The sequence below is a fragment of the Dreissena polymorpha genome, chromosome 13 (assembly GCF_020536995.1).
Source record: "Dreissena polymorpha isolate Duluth1 chromosome 13, UMN_Dpol_1.0, whole genome shotgun sequence".
NCBI classification, from domain to species: domain Eukaryota; kingdom Metazoa; phylum Mollusca; class Bivalvia; order Myida; family Dreissenidae; genus Dreissena; species Dreissena polymorpha.
The window spans coordinates 21,261,413-21,278,396 of record NC_068367.1 but is presented as its reverse complement, the minus strand read 5'-3'; the positions used below and the strand labels follow the sequence as shown (position 1 = coordinate 21,278,396).

The window sequence follows — 16,984 nt, the reverse complement described above, 5'->3', positions numbered from 1 at the left end:
CACAGACAATCGATTGTTGAAACAAACAATTGAAACTATAGTTTGAATCAATCAGTCGGATGACTATTTTACAGGATTCTTTTAATTGAGCTTGTAAAAACATGCGTTTCACGAAATTTAATTATAGTTAATTAACAAATCGATTGATAACGTTAACTGTATGATTCTTGCAATACAATTCACCTTTACACATGCTCATTTCATTTAATTTTATATATTCTAGTTTTTAGTTGTTCGCTTCAGATTAATAACACCTTTTGCAAGCCAGTTTTGTTAGGTAGTATAAACCTGATCACCGCCGCATCCGCGCCGAAAAATACTTCGCGGCGCCGAGAAACAGTTCCAGGCGCGCACGAGTTTACTTTACAAATTATTTATGAAGGTCACACTATACTGTAAAACCATTAAATTTCGTGTGGTAAGAATGTTCGTGGATTTCGTTGTTCCGCTGAACCACGAATTCAAGTATCAATGATTATTTATAAATTTTAAAGCCAAAATCGGTCATTAATCCCCAAGCTTCCGTTTACGGCCATTGATCATTTCTTCCACTTAATCGTTAGCGGCTTGTGTCAATAATGCTTCAGTCATAGACTGAGCCTTTGCAGGGTCGGGAAATCCTGCTATAGTAGGAGAACGTGTCTGAACTGTTCCCATTTTTAACCATTTTGAAAGAGACATTGTTTGATTGAGATATGCTAGTTAACCCATTTATGCCTAGTGGACTCTCCCATACGTCTAAATTGGATCAATTTATTTACTGAGTTAGGGATGTCTAGTATATTTATTTCTATATTAAGAAAAATACTTAACAGAAATTCCTTTAAGCAAACAGCGCAGACACTGATGAGACGCCGCATTATGCGGCGTCTCGTCTGGGTCTACGCTGTTTGCCAAGGCCTTTTTTCTAGACGCTAGGCATAAATGGGTTAATACAATATGTTGTTTTCTTGATAAGAGTTTGGGTAATAATATTTTTTAATCAAGCATGGTATTTAAACTGTACATCGACGATTGTTCTCTTTTACGTGACGTTGTCATATTAATAGTTTGCAGATTTATCACATATATCAATTAGTGCCAATTAAAGTAAACAGAAAAATAAAGGTTTTCACACGTGTATTTTGGGGACCTTATTACTCAACTGTTACTACTAGGGGACCGATTGCGCTGAGAATTGCAAATATTGTCAAAACAACATTGATGGCAATTAGCGAGCAGGGACCGCAAAGTGCGCCGCTTTATCGCTCTTATCGACATTATTGGCAACACTTGCATGCTTCAGTGCACATTAACCTCAAGTCTTGCTGTCAACACAGATTAGCAGATTATGCTTCGTTATTAGTCTGGTTGTTTTAATAAGAGTTTAATCATTATGAAGGTCAGTCTTCCCCAAAAATTTGAAATCCACAAAATTATATATCTACGAATTAGTTGTTTTTTTATTTATTTGAAATCCATTAAATTACGTGTCAACGAATTAGTTGTTTTTTTATTAAACCACGAAATTTCATACCGACAAATTTCTATACGTTTACAGTACTTAAAGATTTCCTTAACATTTTCAATGTAAAAGCAATAACTGTAACACAAAATAAAGTCAAACGTATGCGCAAATAGACCCTCATAACAACACCTTTGCTCGAAGAGCATTCCAAGCCGAATTGATATAAACAATAAAAATGATAGGTCACGCAATATGTAAGATGAACTCGACACGAATCAAAGGTCAATGTTTTACGGCCATTTATTTACCGGCTTCTCTCCAATTGATGAGGGTTCACGCTCAAAGTCTCAGGGGCAGGTCATACAACCTACTTCTACGAGTAACCGCTATAAACGCGTCAATGGGTAATATATAATCACTTGATAAGAGATAGCATGACGGGTACGGGAATTCGACCTGTGCGTTAACATACTTTTTATAAATTTGAATTAGTTGTGTACACGATGGACTCAATGTCTTGGTAGTTTCGTTGACAAACTTCCATTAAAACTGTATTCCCAGGCCTACGCACAGTATATGCAAGGACATAGTTAAGTGACCGAAGCTGTATACATGTACATGCAGCCTTATATCGTGTTTCATAGTATTCTTACAAATTAAACATGATCGAGATAAGTTCATCTAAAGAAAAATGATTAAATTGTGGTATTTTTATTAACTATAACGAACGCTTGAGCAGAAAAAGTGGTGTTTACTATTCAGCGATAAGAGAAATTATTGATTCACTCTCTTTCAAAATATGCTAGTCAGCTTTTGTTTGTACCTACCGCGCGTTCTCAAATTTCGGAAAAACCCAGACTGGATAGTTCCGAATAACAACTATTTACAAAATCGAAAAACTGATTATATTAATTGTTGGAAATCGCATTGACGTTTCCAATGTTCCTCCTGAAACACACCAACCAAAATATTTGAGCCTCGAACAGAGAAAGCGGGGTTTACTGCATGGGCATAAAGTGTCTTCTAAGATTAGCCTGTTCTAATCAAGTACGACAATTTCAGTATAATCTGGATTTTTGCAATAATAGACTTCCCACAAACAAATAAAATAACAATACAAGCGAAAAGTGTCGACCCAGATGCGCCTGTGGGGCCCGCACAGGCAAATCAAAGAAGAGACTTCTGTTAAACGAAAAATGCATTAAATCCGGAAAGTGTCGTCCCAGATTGTATGTGAATTCCGCAAAGGCTAATCGGGGACGACATTTTTCGTCTCAACTGGACTTTTGCCAATAAGAGACATCCTTTAAACAAAAATACAATAAAACCGGAAAGTGTCGTCTCTGATGAGCCTCGGCGGACTATACATGTTAATCTGGGACGGCACTTTTCGCACTTGCATTTTCCCAGTTATTGTTCCAGAACGAGGTTCATATATTAAAATCGTCGATGCCTGATTTATAAAACTTTTTCTATGGCTAATAATATGTTTTCGTCTAAAGCAGCAACTACACAATTGACATTCAAAAAACATGTGGCTTATAAGTATTATTACATGGTTAAGACTGATGATGTACTATGCACGTCGTAAATGTATGCTATTTTCTATTTAATATTATGATTAAACAATATTGGAATAAGTAATCATTACTGTAAACAATCGCCTTGACAGGACGTTATAAGTATACTAAGCAAAAAGTAAGCGTCTTTCGTTTGATCTTGTTACGTCATATGTTTGCGGTTAAAGGGACCTTTTCACAGATTTTGGCATGTATTGAATTTGTCATTAAATGCTTATTATTGATAAATGTAAAAATTGGATTTAAAAATCTTTATTAAAAAAAACAAGACTAAATTAAAAAAGGAAAAAAAGTAACCCTCAACTAGGCTCGAACCACTGACCCCTGGAGAAAAGTCAATCGCTTAGACCACTGGGCAATCGGCGCTCAGTATGTTATACTTTATATAAACAATCCTCGTAGCATCACAAAATATGACGACAACAACAGAAGTCTCAAAGTTATTCAATAATTTCGCGTTTCAACGCTTTTTAATTTTCAGGTTTTTTAATCGTCAACAGATGCACATAATGGATATTTTAGAGCATGGTAAATGTTCAGCATTACTGTTTCCTTACGAAAATTATAACTACTACGAAAATTTGCGAATCTGAAACATTTTATTAAATTATTTTCAATTTAAAAAAACGTGAAAAGGCCCTTTTAAAGTACACAAATTGTTACGACGCTCAATCAATTTTCGCACAGTTTATTAATTCTTCTTACCTAAGCATGAACTTAAAAGAAACAAATTGATTTGAGTAAAGGATCGTATTATTATATAATTTATGGTCATTTCAAATAAATATATATACTCGTACCTCTGTTTCATATGTTTTTTATGTTTTATACGACCATTCAAACGCGATTTGAAGATAAAGTAATTTCTTTTACGTACACGTATTGCTTAGTTTCTGTTTTAAGACATTCATTTACTGTGATCCTCACTATCCGAAGGTGTTATATACCACAAGCAACATTATCAGTTTTGAAGAACATTTGTTTAAATTGAAAATTGGGACTTGTTTAGTGGAAATATCTTTGGATTTAAACTGGGTTATTGTATAATGGTTTAAAAATATTTTGTGATTTCAATTTCTTTTGCCGATATTGGATAAGAATTGCACTGTGATGTGCGTAGAAGTATTTTTTGTTGTTTTAGCGTTCAGTTGTTTGAGATTAAAAGATATTGTTAAAAGTATAAAAATATAATAAAGTTCTAATATTTTTAACTGATATCCGTTTCAGAACCGTGTGGCGGAGGCAAGTACCGAAGAAGAACTGAACGTAAATGGTCGTATGAACATCGATTCCTCTAAGTCGGCCATTAGGCGCAATGACGTGGTGTTCAAACCCAAATCAATCCTAGCGTCCGGGAAATTTGCTAACATCTACAAAGCCAAGTACAAAGGAAAGAAGGTGGTGGCTAAAACACTCAAAAGTATGCTTCAAGTAATAAAATCGCAAAGCTTAGCTATTACGACTGCAAAGTGTTTGGAATGAAAATATCGGTCGACTAATCTGATCCGACATTGACGGTTTCTTCAATGCAAAATGATATAGAGGATATTTGTTGGATTCAGTGGATTATCGATTTTAATTCACGAGTGATCATAGAAAATAATAATTTCACTAGTGGCGCAGCCACGAGTGAAAAATATATTTTCTATGATCACGAGTGAATTAAAATCGATATTCCACCGAATCCAACACATTTTCTGTTTATTTTATGCTTTTTATTCACAATTTATATACATTGTTAAAGAGTTTAACTTAAGAAATTAGCTGGGATAATGACGTCATTTCGTCCAAAATATGACGTCATTTCACAGTAATTAATAAAAATTATCGATAATTTTCACTGATAATTTTCACTGTTTGAAACAGTGAAATTATCAGTTTTAATTCACTGATATTTCTCTATAAACCACCGGAAAGCATAAAATAAAACCTGTATTTTCATTATTTAAGATTTTAGTTTATTTACTCGTTTTTGTATTCCAACTAAAAGTTAAGTTGCTGAATCGTACTCATTTCTTCTCATACAAATCACATATACGAACAGTTTACTTGTTAACTATTTTAGTGCCATGTACTAATATTTTATCAAGTATGAATCTACCCTTAACAAAGTACATAATTAATGATGTTGTTTTTTTATATCGGATATGTATCGCATGTTGCATATAAACGCTTAAGTGTTTATGCAATAAATGTGAAAGTTTAAAACCCAAACATATCTGTGACTGCAAATAACTGTTCTCATCTCATGGGTTTTCCCCATCATGTCATAATTAAATTAATTGATAATACTGCAACGAAAATGACAGTTGTATATTATAAGCGAACAATTGATATTGCTGAAAGCTCATACACAATATTTATGTTATACATCTTTTGCAATTATTACAATTGGATCGTGATAGCTTTATAATTAAAATATTGAAAAACAATATTAAAAGTTTTTGTTTTTATTCGAATATCTATGCCATTATTTTGTAATAAGCCTTTTAATTTTAGGGACTTTTCGTTTTATTTTATTACATTATTAGAATTAAAATGCTTGATTTTTTGTATATCTAGAAAACAATGACGAGTCGTTGATGAAAGCTAAGATCAACTTTGCATCCAAACAAGTTTGCGACCATCCAAACGTGTTGAAGTATCTGGGAGAAGTCTTCGATGACCAGAAATGTAAGTCCATAATTTAACCAAATTTATTAAATATGTCATAATAAGCGAGTATAAACTGCGTTTATATCTAAAATAAATTATACTGTCAGTGAAAATAAGTTGTGTTAATTTCACAACGTTGTCAATGTCCCTTAGAGGCTATAGTTTGAATTTTGCTTTCAATTGTTTTAGTGCACATCGTTTGTTATATATAAACAATTTTTTTTCCATGCATCATGGGCCTGCACTTAATATAAAACTTTTTTTAAAGTACGTTTGCTAAACAGGCATATTGCCTTTATGCGTTACAGTGGGTCCTTTTATGCTTTACGAGTACTGTAAGAATGGCACCTTAGAGAAGTACCTTCCCAAACTGAAGTCCAACGGTACCATGAATACCAAGGAGATCAAGGAGATGCTCTTCCGCTTTGGACTCGACATCACCAAGGGCATGGAGTACCTGGCAGGAAAGGGGGTAAGATAAACAGAATGCTACAATCGCGCGTTATGCAGTAGTTTTTATCTCACTCTGTCAAAATATTGAGGTACTGGGAACCATTGGTAAGATCGTAGTGGTCACTCGAATCATGTGTAGATTGTTAAAACTGCTGTAACCATTGGATAGTGAGTAGGTAAATTACTCTTTTTTTGGAATAGGCAATGAATTTGCTCTGTCGTCCTATGGTATGAACGCAGTGCTTTGAAAATGGTTGTTAACATACTAGTACATAGCATAAAACTGCGTATGCTTTATATAATAGAAATAACAGTGAGAAGATATATAATACCACGGAAGTACATCACCCATCAACAGATTCTCAACTTGACGTGACCTGAATAGATTTAATGTCATCACGTAATATGTTTGAATCTTGTCTATACATACAATTAAATAAATTAATAATTAATTATGCGTATTGTTAACAGATAACTCATCGGCGTCTGTGTGCACAAAACATCTTGTTGACTAAATTGAACGAAGTGAAGATCTATGGTTTCGGACCGCAGTCTGGAGAAGAGCTTGGCGGCAATGCAGGGGTCGGCAGAAAGGTTGTCAAATTACAAAAGTATATTTAGTTTCAAATAATTGCAAGTTCTGGCATGTTCACATCATCGGCGCATTTAAATCAGATAATCATTTGACGCACCGACTTGTTATTCATATTCCGATGCACTCATTACGAATGGTAATTAGAATGTAAATTTGCATGACCGAAGTTCTATATTAAAAACAATTTGTTTAATGCCGTCAGCTTTATTGTGCGATTTGTATTGAAATTCATGCAAGTTTATCAAAAGCAGAATGAAGTCATAGGCGAACACGTCACTGATCTTTCATTGGATGAAAACGAAAACGAAACAAGACTCGTACACAATTGTATAGGATCTGATATGAACTAAAGGTTGTTAAGCATATATCGCTCTTAAGTAGTGATTATAAGCATTGCATAGCAGATGTTTTTTCATAGATGTACAAACCGTCAGCGTTCTATACAAATAAACGAAATGCAGAAAAAAAGCTATTTAAAATTTTAAGAAGAGACATTTTTGTTTTTATAATTCAACTTATCACATATAAGAGCGCATGCGCTATGCTTTAATTTGGCTTGATATTTTGTACATCTTTAGCTTACCTTCTTAGAATTGTTAGTATTTCATGTTCGTGTTTGATTGTTATCATAATTGTGGTTTTATCACAGCAAAGAATAAGAACCAAATGGATGGCACCGGAATGCATGATGTCAACGAAAGATGCAGACGAGAAAAGTGACGTGTGGTCTTATGGCGTTGTCCTCTGGGAAGTTTTTACTCTGGGTGAGGCGCATTGTTATATGGTTTTTGTGCAATTAAATACAGGGTTTACATCAACATTTCTTTAATATGAACTTGTGTTGAATATACTTCTAATATATATTGGTATTTAAATATGCTCATGTAAAAAAGAATGAGTGTTATCTCGTTTAAACTTTGTTTTACTTCTTAATAATCATAACATGGCAAATGTACAGTTTTAATCAAAGGTTTTAGTAACATTGTGTTATTGACCGATTGTAAACTTGCTCAATAATGTCGCCATCAGGGGAGACCCCGTACGGAACCGAGAAAATCCCAGACCTGCGAGGCAGGCTCGAGAACAATGTGCGTCTGCCCAAACCGGAGCTGTGTAATGAAGTGTACGTATATGACGACGTTTGTGTTATCCCTACATGTACTTATGTTTTGTTGATGTATATACACTGATGTCAGAGATAAGTAAAGAATGCGTTTTATCGCTATATGTTTAAGCAGATTATATGTATTGTTTTCCTTTCTGTATATAAGGTGACCGACTGAAAGTTCAATCTTTGTGTGGGCTCATTGGGCGTGTTACGACGTCCAATTAATGCAAACGCGGAATTGATTGAGTACAAATTAAACCAATTATTGTTTTGCGTTTATGCTGATAGCATGATATGAGGAGATGGAACATGCATTTGGCTTCTTGATGACTTAGGTTGCACGATTGGATGACCAAATGCTGGGCGTTTCAAGCGAAAGATCGGCCTTCGTTCACCGATATCAAGATCGGCCTGGACATCAGCAATGATACCGAGGATGTCTACGACTATGTATAGCTCAAAAACAAAGAAGAAGCGAACGGTTAAAGTCAAAATTGTAAATAACAATAAATGCCCATATAAAAAAACAATTATATTTGAATCGATAATTATAACGCGATGTGTAATGGTGGTAGGGATATGGTTTGAAATTAGCTTCATTACAATTTAAAATATTTAAAGATATTTAATTACCTATATTATATTGATAGCTATTAATATAAATGTCCAATTCTTATAATAAATATATTTATTCTTGCAATTAAACGTTTGTTTTACTTAGTATAATCATAAACATTGACTTTGTAAACACTGCTTACTTTTTCCTCTTGGCCCTTTCACTTCTGGATGTATTGTTTAATGAACTATAATACTGTAAACCGTAAACTTTATGATAAAGCTATGCGAAGAGTGGGGGTATATAATGAAGTAACGCACTAATTTAAAAATAATAATGCAAATATGCATAAGATGTATATCTGAACCTACTACTAATCATATTTACAACGATTTCAATTTGTTAATTTGTACAGACACAATTTACAAACACACCTAAAACACAGGAAATGTCCTACAAACAAACGTTTATGTCATGCTAACTCTTTATGTAGTACTTGAACAATAAATCCGTTATACTTAAACATGTTCAATGCACTTGTTACAAATGTGTTATCTTGAATTTAAAATTTTAAAATTCAATGTCTAATATGTAATTTTATTTGTGCACACTAAATTTAAATATATAATTGCTGAACGATGTTGGGGTTCTTTTAAATGGATGCACGCAGTTTATTAATAATAATAACTGTGAGGTTCTCATTTATTTATATAATTGAAAAGGAGACGCTCTCTTTATTGAAAACATATTTATACATTAACGACACACACATGCATGTACGTTTCCGCATATACACCCAAATCGGCGAAAATACAATGAAACGCTGTTTGAGGGTTATTTAACTTTTTAAATATGTGTTTGTGGATTTTTTAATGATATGAATGTTAAATGCGTATCGGCTATGTATTGGATGTATTACGACCTGCTTCCGTATATAGATCTATATAAATACAGCTCCATATTGCAAGTCAATTGCCGACATCACATGTAACATCAGCTCCTGGTGGCTGTTATAAAAACTTATAGACGCAAAAAGAAAATATGAATTGAACTCAGACCTGAAACCGTATTTAGCTCGTATTCAACTAACTGTGTATGGACATAATATCAAAGACACGTTATTTTAGGCAAACATTATTAAAACGAATAAAAAACACACACAATAAGGTCCTAGCCTCGTATTCAGCTCTGAATTCCAATACGCGTAGAAAATAGGAATACAGTTAAACTGCAAACGTGCATGTTGCACATTAAAAGCCAAAAAGATAAAACCAAGTAAGTAGGTAAAGTAGTAGGTAATTAAGTAAAACTATCTATTTTAATGATTTTCGTACATGTAAAGAATATGAACACTTGTTACCCCTTGTCCAGTAGGTATGATAAGAGACTCAAATCAGTTCTTGATAACATTATTTGTTTAAATTGTTATGAAATGCTGTTGATTGTAATACTTATGAAATGTGTTATACTGTGCATATATTTTTTCCAAACTATGTACGGTGTGGAGAAGGATGCACTCGACCCACAAAACTGTGACCTATTAACGAGGATATACAGTACATTGAACGGAAAACAAGTAAACAAGGTTTTTGACCCTATTTATTCCCTTTGAAAAATAGTATGTTTATATATAAGTTGTAGACACATTTTCAAATTTTCATTTTAATGGAAAATTGCCAAATCTACCGCATCACCCCAGAAGGTGTTTATCTGGGTTACGAAAGCACATCTGAGTTTCCGGTTTGTGACCCTGATCTCATGTTGTAAACTGTGTATAATTTAATCACGCACTGATAATAAAGGTCTGGTCAAGACGGCTGATGCCTATCGGGAGGGCAAGACATTGAATTTTATCTAGCTGAATGTTATGGAGCTGGAACGTTTATATTTTAACCTTATTACCAAGCATCGATTGGTTTAAAACGTCGTAACTAACTTGCATAAAAAACATTCAATAAAAAGCTTTCGTGTCACAACATTAAAAATGTTCTCATTTATGTGAGAATATATATATATATATATACTAGCCCTGTCAAGAGTGCGATCCTTAATTTGGGTAGGAAATCCGTGTTCGTCTATAATTCGGTTGTTTATCGCTGTAAATATGTTATACGATAAAAACTGTCCTTAAAATCTTCAACTTTTATATCATACTTCAGATTTAACTTAAACATATTTACATTATGTGTTTTTTTAATCATCTTAAAACTTAATTTGTTCGAGGCACTCGCATATAATTGTGTAAACGTGTATAAACTGTTAACGTGCGTGTGTCACAGTTTGTATAAGATTACTGAGTCCACGCTTAATCGCGACGAGACAGTAAATGATGGAAACGTATTTATAAAATGTTCGCTCTTCATTTGTTATTATAATTATAATAGTGTATGTATTAACTTTGTAGAATTTATTTTGTATGTTAACGTATTTTATGTGCAATCAATAAAACATTCAACGGACTCAGTGTCTTGTAATGTGAAAATACGTGTTATGCACATTATGTCTGAATAGAAATTTCGCGTTCTCTGTCATAAAATGTTTTTTTTTAATAAGTGTGAAAGATATCATAAACTGACTGTAAATAAATCGTCCAATGATAAGCGTTATATCCTTGTCGGACATAGTCGTCGCCTAATTAAATGTTAATAACGTGCCTTCTTGCCAGGTTCAACAGTTGCTTTAACAGGTGTTATGGATGAAAAATATTTCACAGGTGTAATTGATGAAAATTCTACTAAGGTAACTGAATCGTGATTATAAGGAAAATCGTGTTATCGTTTTATTTTGAAAGCAACCGCTTAGTAATTACTCGTATTTAAAAAAATATTGTTCTAAATCGCTCAAAATCACACCATGAGAATAAACAGAAATGTTGATTTCAGCGTTTTAAGGATCTTCTTAAAAAATCCGCGTCGAAACTCATTATAACCTTTGGTATCGGAGTATCCGAAAATTTGCTTTTAAGCGGGCTTGTTGACATTTTGATAAAATGACAAAAGTTACTGTTTCAAAATTTAAAATGTTTGTTGTAATTTTTTTTTTTTTTGCAAGATAAAATTAATTCTCATCATTAACCAGACTATAAAATATACATTATATGCGATTTTGACGATTACAAAATCTGAAAATTATAAAGCGTTACAAACGTGAAACGATTTAAAAATGTGGAGAGTTCTGTTGTTATCGTAAAAATTGTGTGACATTTCAATGAATGCTTTTATAAAGTATAAAATATATCACGTTTAACGTCTGTACGGATGGCAGAGTGGTTTCAGCGCTAGACTTTTACTCCAAAGGTAAGTGGTTCACGCACAGGATAGGATTACTTTTTTCTTTCTTTAATGTTATTCTTTTTGCATACTATAGCTCGTTTAATTAGTTCATTTATCAATGTAAAGAATTTAAAGACCAACTTCAAACATGCCAAAATCTGTGAACAAATCCCTATAAACAGGAGTGATTAGTCAATAACTGTCAAGTATATTAAGATTTTATTTTGCACGAGATGTAATCAGGTTTATTTGACATTTAATGCCATGTTGATTTATACGGAAAGCTGATCACATCTCGTGCCAAATAAGATCTGAATGAAATGTAAACAGTCCAGCAGTTTAACGACTGTTTACCACTTATTTAGATCTTATTTGGCACGAGACATAATCAGCTTTCCGTAGACATCAACATGGGAGCAAAGGTCAACTAAATTTTAAAGCATGGCAAATTATTTTTTTATCAGGCTAATTACAGCTAGCTCAACAATATCATTTCATTTCTCATTTCTACATGTGTATATGTCATGTAAGTTTCTCGTTGTGTGTAACTATGACAATACTTATATTAATTATGTTTTGGCATTTACGTTAAATAAAAAGAAGAGTTTACTATTCAGAACATAATGTTTTTCTTTTTCTTTTTAGAAAGCGAAAACGTACTGTGAGAAAAAACAAGTAGATAGTATTGCAATTTCAATCGTATTTTGTCTGAAAACCATACAGTACTTTTAATCCTCTTGAAAATACTAACAAATACAATGGCAAAACAATATCAACAAACAGTCACTCTCACACGCACGGGTACAGACGTACCTGCAAACGAGCAAACAGAAACAACTCAGTTTACTATTTCCATTAAGTCCCTACCACACATTTTAAATGGAATATTACTTTTTGTAACTGAAATATTCAATTGAAAGATTAAGTTTTAATGTATCTGCTTTGTAAAGAAATCACACTACTGAAGATCAAATATAACAACCACATAAACAAAATTAGAAGAGGAATGGTATAACCGTTTGAAATCATTTTTATGGGAGGTGAACTCTAATCTGTGAAATAGAGTTAAAAACATAAAGCCCATGTAAACGTCGTGGCTTGCTGGTGCAGCTGAACTTTCAGTGTGTTTATACTTAAAAGTTTAACCAACACTTAAACAAACAACAATTTAAGTCAACGTTTGTCTTTCAATACGTTTCGATTAGATATTTAAATAAGCACGTCCTTTTGTAAACGCACACCAAGAGGAGGCTAACATGCCATCGAAATAGTTACGTGTATGACATTTAATTTCCTGGCAATTTTCTCTTGCCGTATCATCTTACAAACACAGTGATGATGTTTAAAATGTTAACTATTTAACGAAGGAGTGCGATTATTTTTTAATGCCTTTTTATGCCTTTTTAAACGTTTTATTTTCAGAAACATATTCAAAACTTTTGCTTATTAAATCGCCCCGCGTTTTTATTGGGAAAGATAACCCATTGACCAAGAGAACGCCATTTAAACCTTATCGAGAATATGAATACACGATTAGATAAAGCTAAACTCAATATTTATGTCGATTTTATTTAAGACAACAGAGGAAAGCCAAAGTTCTACATGTATATGTAACACTAGTTTCTTTACTTTAGGACAAACGTTCACAACTTGTAACGAATTATTTACAATGCAATATGACAAGCAACACGTTAAGTAATATGTTATTTCTGATTTGTAATAACACCGAGATTGTATTAAAGTAATGCGAGTACATATACCCATTGAATTTAAGAATAATAAAGAACCAGAAATACTCTCAGGATAAATTTGTATAAGAATTTGTAAATCTGTTATTTATCGGTAGTGACCAATGACCTTATCCAATAGAGGACACGACACACAGCACACTAAAACGTGGCGCCTCCTTGTGCAGCTGAACTTTCAGTTTAATAATATTTAGACATTTTGAAAAGTATCACAATAAAAAGTAAAACCACAATCTTTAGATTTGTTAAGTATGCAATAAAATTGCCCTCAACGCCCTCTTGCTGTTATTGCTAATGCACAAGCCATGGTGATGTTAAAACTGTAAATCAAATGGGTAATTTCAAAGTTCTAAAGCATACTTTTATAAAACGAATGCCTCTCACTAAGTGTTAGTGTGTTTGCCATGTTTTAAAAATGAAATAGCTTCATAATATTATTGTTCCGTATATCTAACTTATCTCACCCGATAACGACAGCTTTACTCACAGGTGGTGTCCAATGAAAAAATGTCTTTATCGTACAAATAAATCTTCTGTTGTATATGGGCGAACCTTTAAAAACAAACGGTTGTTACGCATACTAACCTACAATAAAACTTTTTATGGTTTGAAATTGGTCCTTTGCAATTCGAGTTGCACTCTATGAAAACCTGATTCAAGATATGTGTATAAGTTTCTTCTCAGATAATCATCTGCAATTCGCACAGGTTAAGCAATGACGACACTTCCTGCAAGTACATAACTATTGACTCCAACGTGTTCTTTTGTTTTCACAATTTTATGATAAAAAGTGGTTCATGTTTTGTTTTAAATATTAAGCCTTAGCATAACCTTGAATTCCAATCTTGACGCTCAAGCGTCATAAACAACAAAATAAAAACAGAACACCATTATACAAACATATCAGGCCTGCGTGTGCTGAACACTGCCTCATTCTTATTTGTTTTTTAAGGTTGCATCAACAATGTCATTATATAAGGCTTTTCCGTGTCAATTGCAGCATTTCATATCAGAACATTTAACAAGTTTACATTGTCTTTTTTGACATTAATGATTTAATTATGAGTGCAAACACATCCAGACAAGGTTTGTAACCAATATGCAAGGATGAGATTGAAATTTCCAAGTCCAAGAATAACTGAGGTGCTATTAAGTGGAAGGAAGTGAAGAGGAAGAAAAGCTAGTGTGGAGTGTAAGTATCTTAAGTACATAAAATTGTCGTTGGAAGTACACAGATGATAAAACACATTAAATGTTATTCTGCGAAGCAAAGTTGTTGTTCTTTACAAAAGGGAACCACAAGGCAATCGAGTGGAGGGTTTGAAAGTAAAAAAGACTGCCTACTCTCTGGTTGAACGGTTTAATTAGAAAAATATCATTTTGGCTTGGTACTTACTGACAAATGTGTTTTAGAAGCCTGTGATTCCCGTTTAGACGTCATTCTGTTATTCTATGGAAAAGACACGAGGCATAAGGTTGCGGCAGTTTGTCATGCTATTATTGAAACAGTTGGTTCACAAGCTGTCATTGCACCACTATAAATGGGACTTGCTGTTCAAATCAATCATCTACATTGTTCAACGGTAATTGTTGAATATTGCGGATTTTGTGAAACTGATATAATGGCCAGTGATATACATTTGTTGGAAATGAATGTTTTACCTGCCACCGAATGTGTTGATCACAATATTATCAGCATTGCCGGCAAATGTACTTCTCATTGGAAGGGTGTTAATACATCTATAACCCCAGCATCACAGAATAATTTTCTGATTCCGCGGAAATTGGCCACAATGCTGAACACTAGCAATAAGACAACATTCCTAACTTGGAGTTCCTGTGGGCAAGGCATGTTTATTATGAGGTAATTTTCGAGGACCTGTCGCGATTTCTGACTATTGACAAGAGGGTAATTATTTTGTGAGAAGTCTCTTCAGGCAGCCAAAACCGATTTTACAGGGAATAATACATAATTTGCATCAGGAAAATCAGCAACCTGAGCAGTCGTCAGTCAAATTCTTGCCTTAGATCATTTGTACTCTAAGAATATGTCGTACATTAGGTTAACATTAGACTCTTTTTGCAACCTTGCCATGAAGCACAACCTTCACACCATTGTAAATTTGACCAACCCTTGTATTGGAAGGCTGTGGCAATCATCATTTATGTTCCACAAAGTAGTTGCCTGAACAGTATTGTTCTGATGTTGGGGTGTTTTCATACACTCATGAACTTGCTTGGGGCCATAGGTTTCGTCATTGAAGGAATCGGTCTAAAAACACACTTGAGACTTTCTGTGGGGAAATTGCCATTGTGCACATAACGACAGGGAAAGCTGTCCAGAGGAATTTTCGTGACCATTTTCGTGTTGACAAGTGCCTACGAAGCCAGTTAATATCAGGAAGATCCCGAGATTCAGATACTGCTGGATCAGGCAGAGGAGTTCTATTCTTAGGGGCAAGACGACGCTGATTCTTCATGCTATGACATTTTGATCAAATTCGAGGCGGCTACACAAAAGAAGAAATATGATCTTAATCACAAAGACATACCAATTATGGCTGAATAATCAGCTTAGGGTAAGCATGGCAATGATGATGTACAAGGTGGGGAGTACTGATTGTTGAATGATGACTTTGCAGGCAGTATCCAATTGCCTCTCCGTCTTTTCTTCAGCTGGGTTAATTCATTACCTTACTATATTCAACCAAAAGGTAGCCTATATGAAACGCACCCATAAGTTTATCGAAAATTCGTTAATGGTTTGCAAGTTGTTCGTGTCAGTACTTGGCTGGGCAAAGCAGTGATCTTGCCATTGAGCAAACATTGCTGAGGTCTCTTAAGCACACAGGTTGTCTCACGCGCGGCAGTGGCTACATCGAGGAAATGCAAGACTTTTGAACCCAATCTGCATCTGAAACATCTGAATAAAATTGTGCGATGCAGGATTTCACAGACCTGGCCTACACTTAAAGTCCATAACCCAATCAATTCATTAAAAGAGATGCTTCTGATCTCGAGAAAATGCAGACAAAGATCACAAGCTGCTCACCCTACACAGCGGATGCATCTCCAAACAACAGTGTTAAATGGATAGTGGCTGGATCAGATGACAATGTTCATGAATTTCAGGGTTGGGAACAAGATCATAAGAGATATCATAGGAAAGTCGACCGTTTGTATTAATCAAGGAGAAAAGACAGATCCCAAACTATTGGGAATAACTCCGCTCCTTAGATTGCTTAAGACCGTGCTATTGAACCTGCCCTTCTGTTTCAGCGTTTCCTGGTAGTGTCAAAATATGGAGATCTTTCCCTTGAACACATATGTCGTATGAACTGAGTCCCTATCCTCCTGCCCTCTTGGATGCCAAGAGCGTACTTCTATTTTTATAGGATTACATAGTCTTGTAATACGTATGTCTGTCGGTGATTACTATTAGTGTTTTTTGCTACTCCATGTATGTATATGTAAGTAATCTATACAGCGCAAACATACTTCATGGACAGTGTGCGTATCTTTGCTTCGGTTTCTAGTGCTTATATTTCTAAAGACTGGTGTTTTTTTACA

General features: G+C 34.0%; 2 protein-coding genes across 2 annotated transcripts in view; both read left to right on the top strand.

Annotated features, from left to right (window-relative positions):
- Positions 1–16,984, top strand: part of LOC127855047 (uncharacterized) — a gene marked incomplete in the record, with an annotated part of 514,210 nt that overhangs the window by 368,709 nt on the left and 128,517 nt on the right.
- LOC127855055 (receptor-like tyrosine-protein kinase kin-15) lies at positions 7,384–8,463 on the top strand. Its single transcript, XM_052390394.1, has 3 exons — positions 7,384–7,494; positions 7,760–7,853; positions 8,174–8,463. Exons 1-3 carry the CDS (start codon positions 7,401–7,403, stop codon positions 8,292–8,294), a joined length of 309 nt encoding a protein of 102 aa, XP_052246354.1. The 5' UTR covers positions 7,384–7,400; the 3' UTR covers positions 8,295–8,463.

Bases quoted from the DNA above. Each gene is read 5' to 3' on its own strand.
- LOC127855055 (XM_052390394.1), top strand. From the start codon at position 7,401: ATGGCACCGGAATGCATGATGTCAACGAAAGATGCAGACGAGAAAAGT. The intron at 7,495-7,759 runs GTGAGGCGCATT...TGTCGCCATCAG, and splicing joins CTGGGAAGTTTTTACTCTGG to GGGAGACCCCGTACGGAACC. The intron at 7,854-8,173 runs GTACGTATATGA...TTGATGACTTAG, and splicing joins CCGGAGCTGTGTAATGAAGT to GTTGCACGATTGGATGACCA.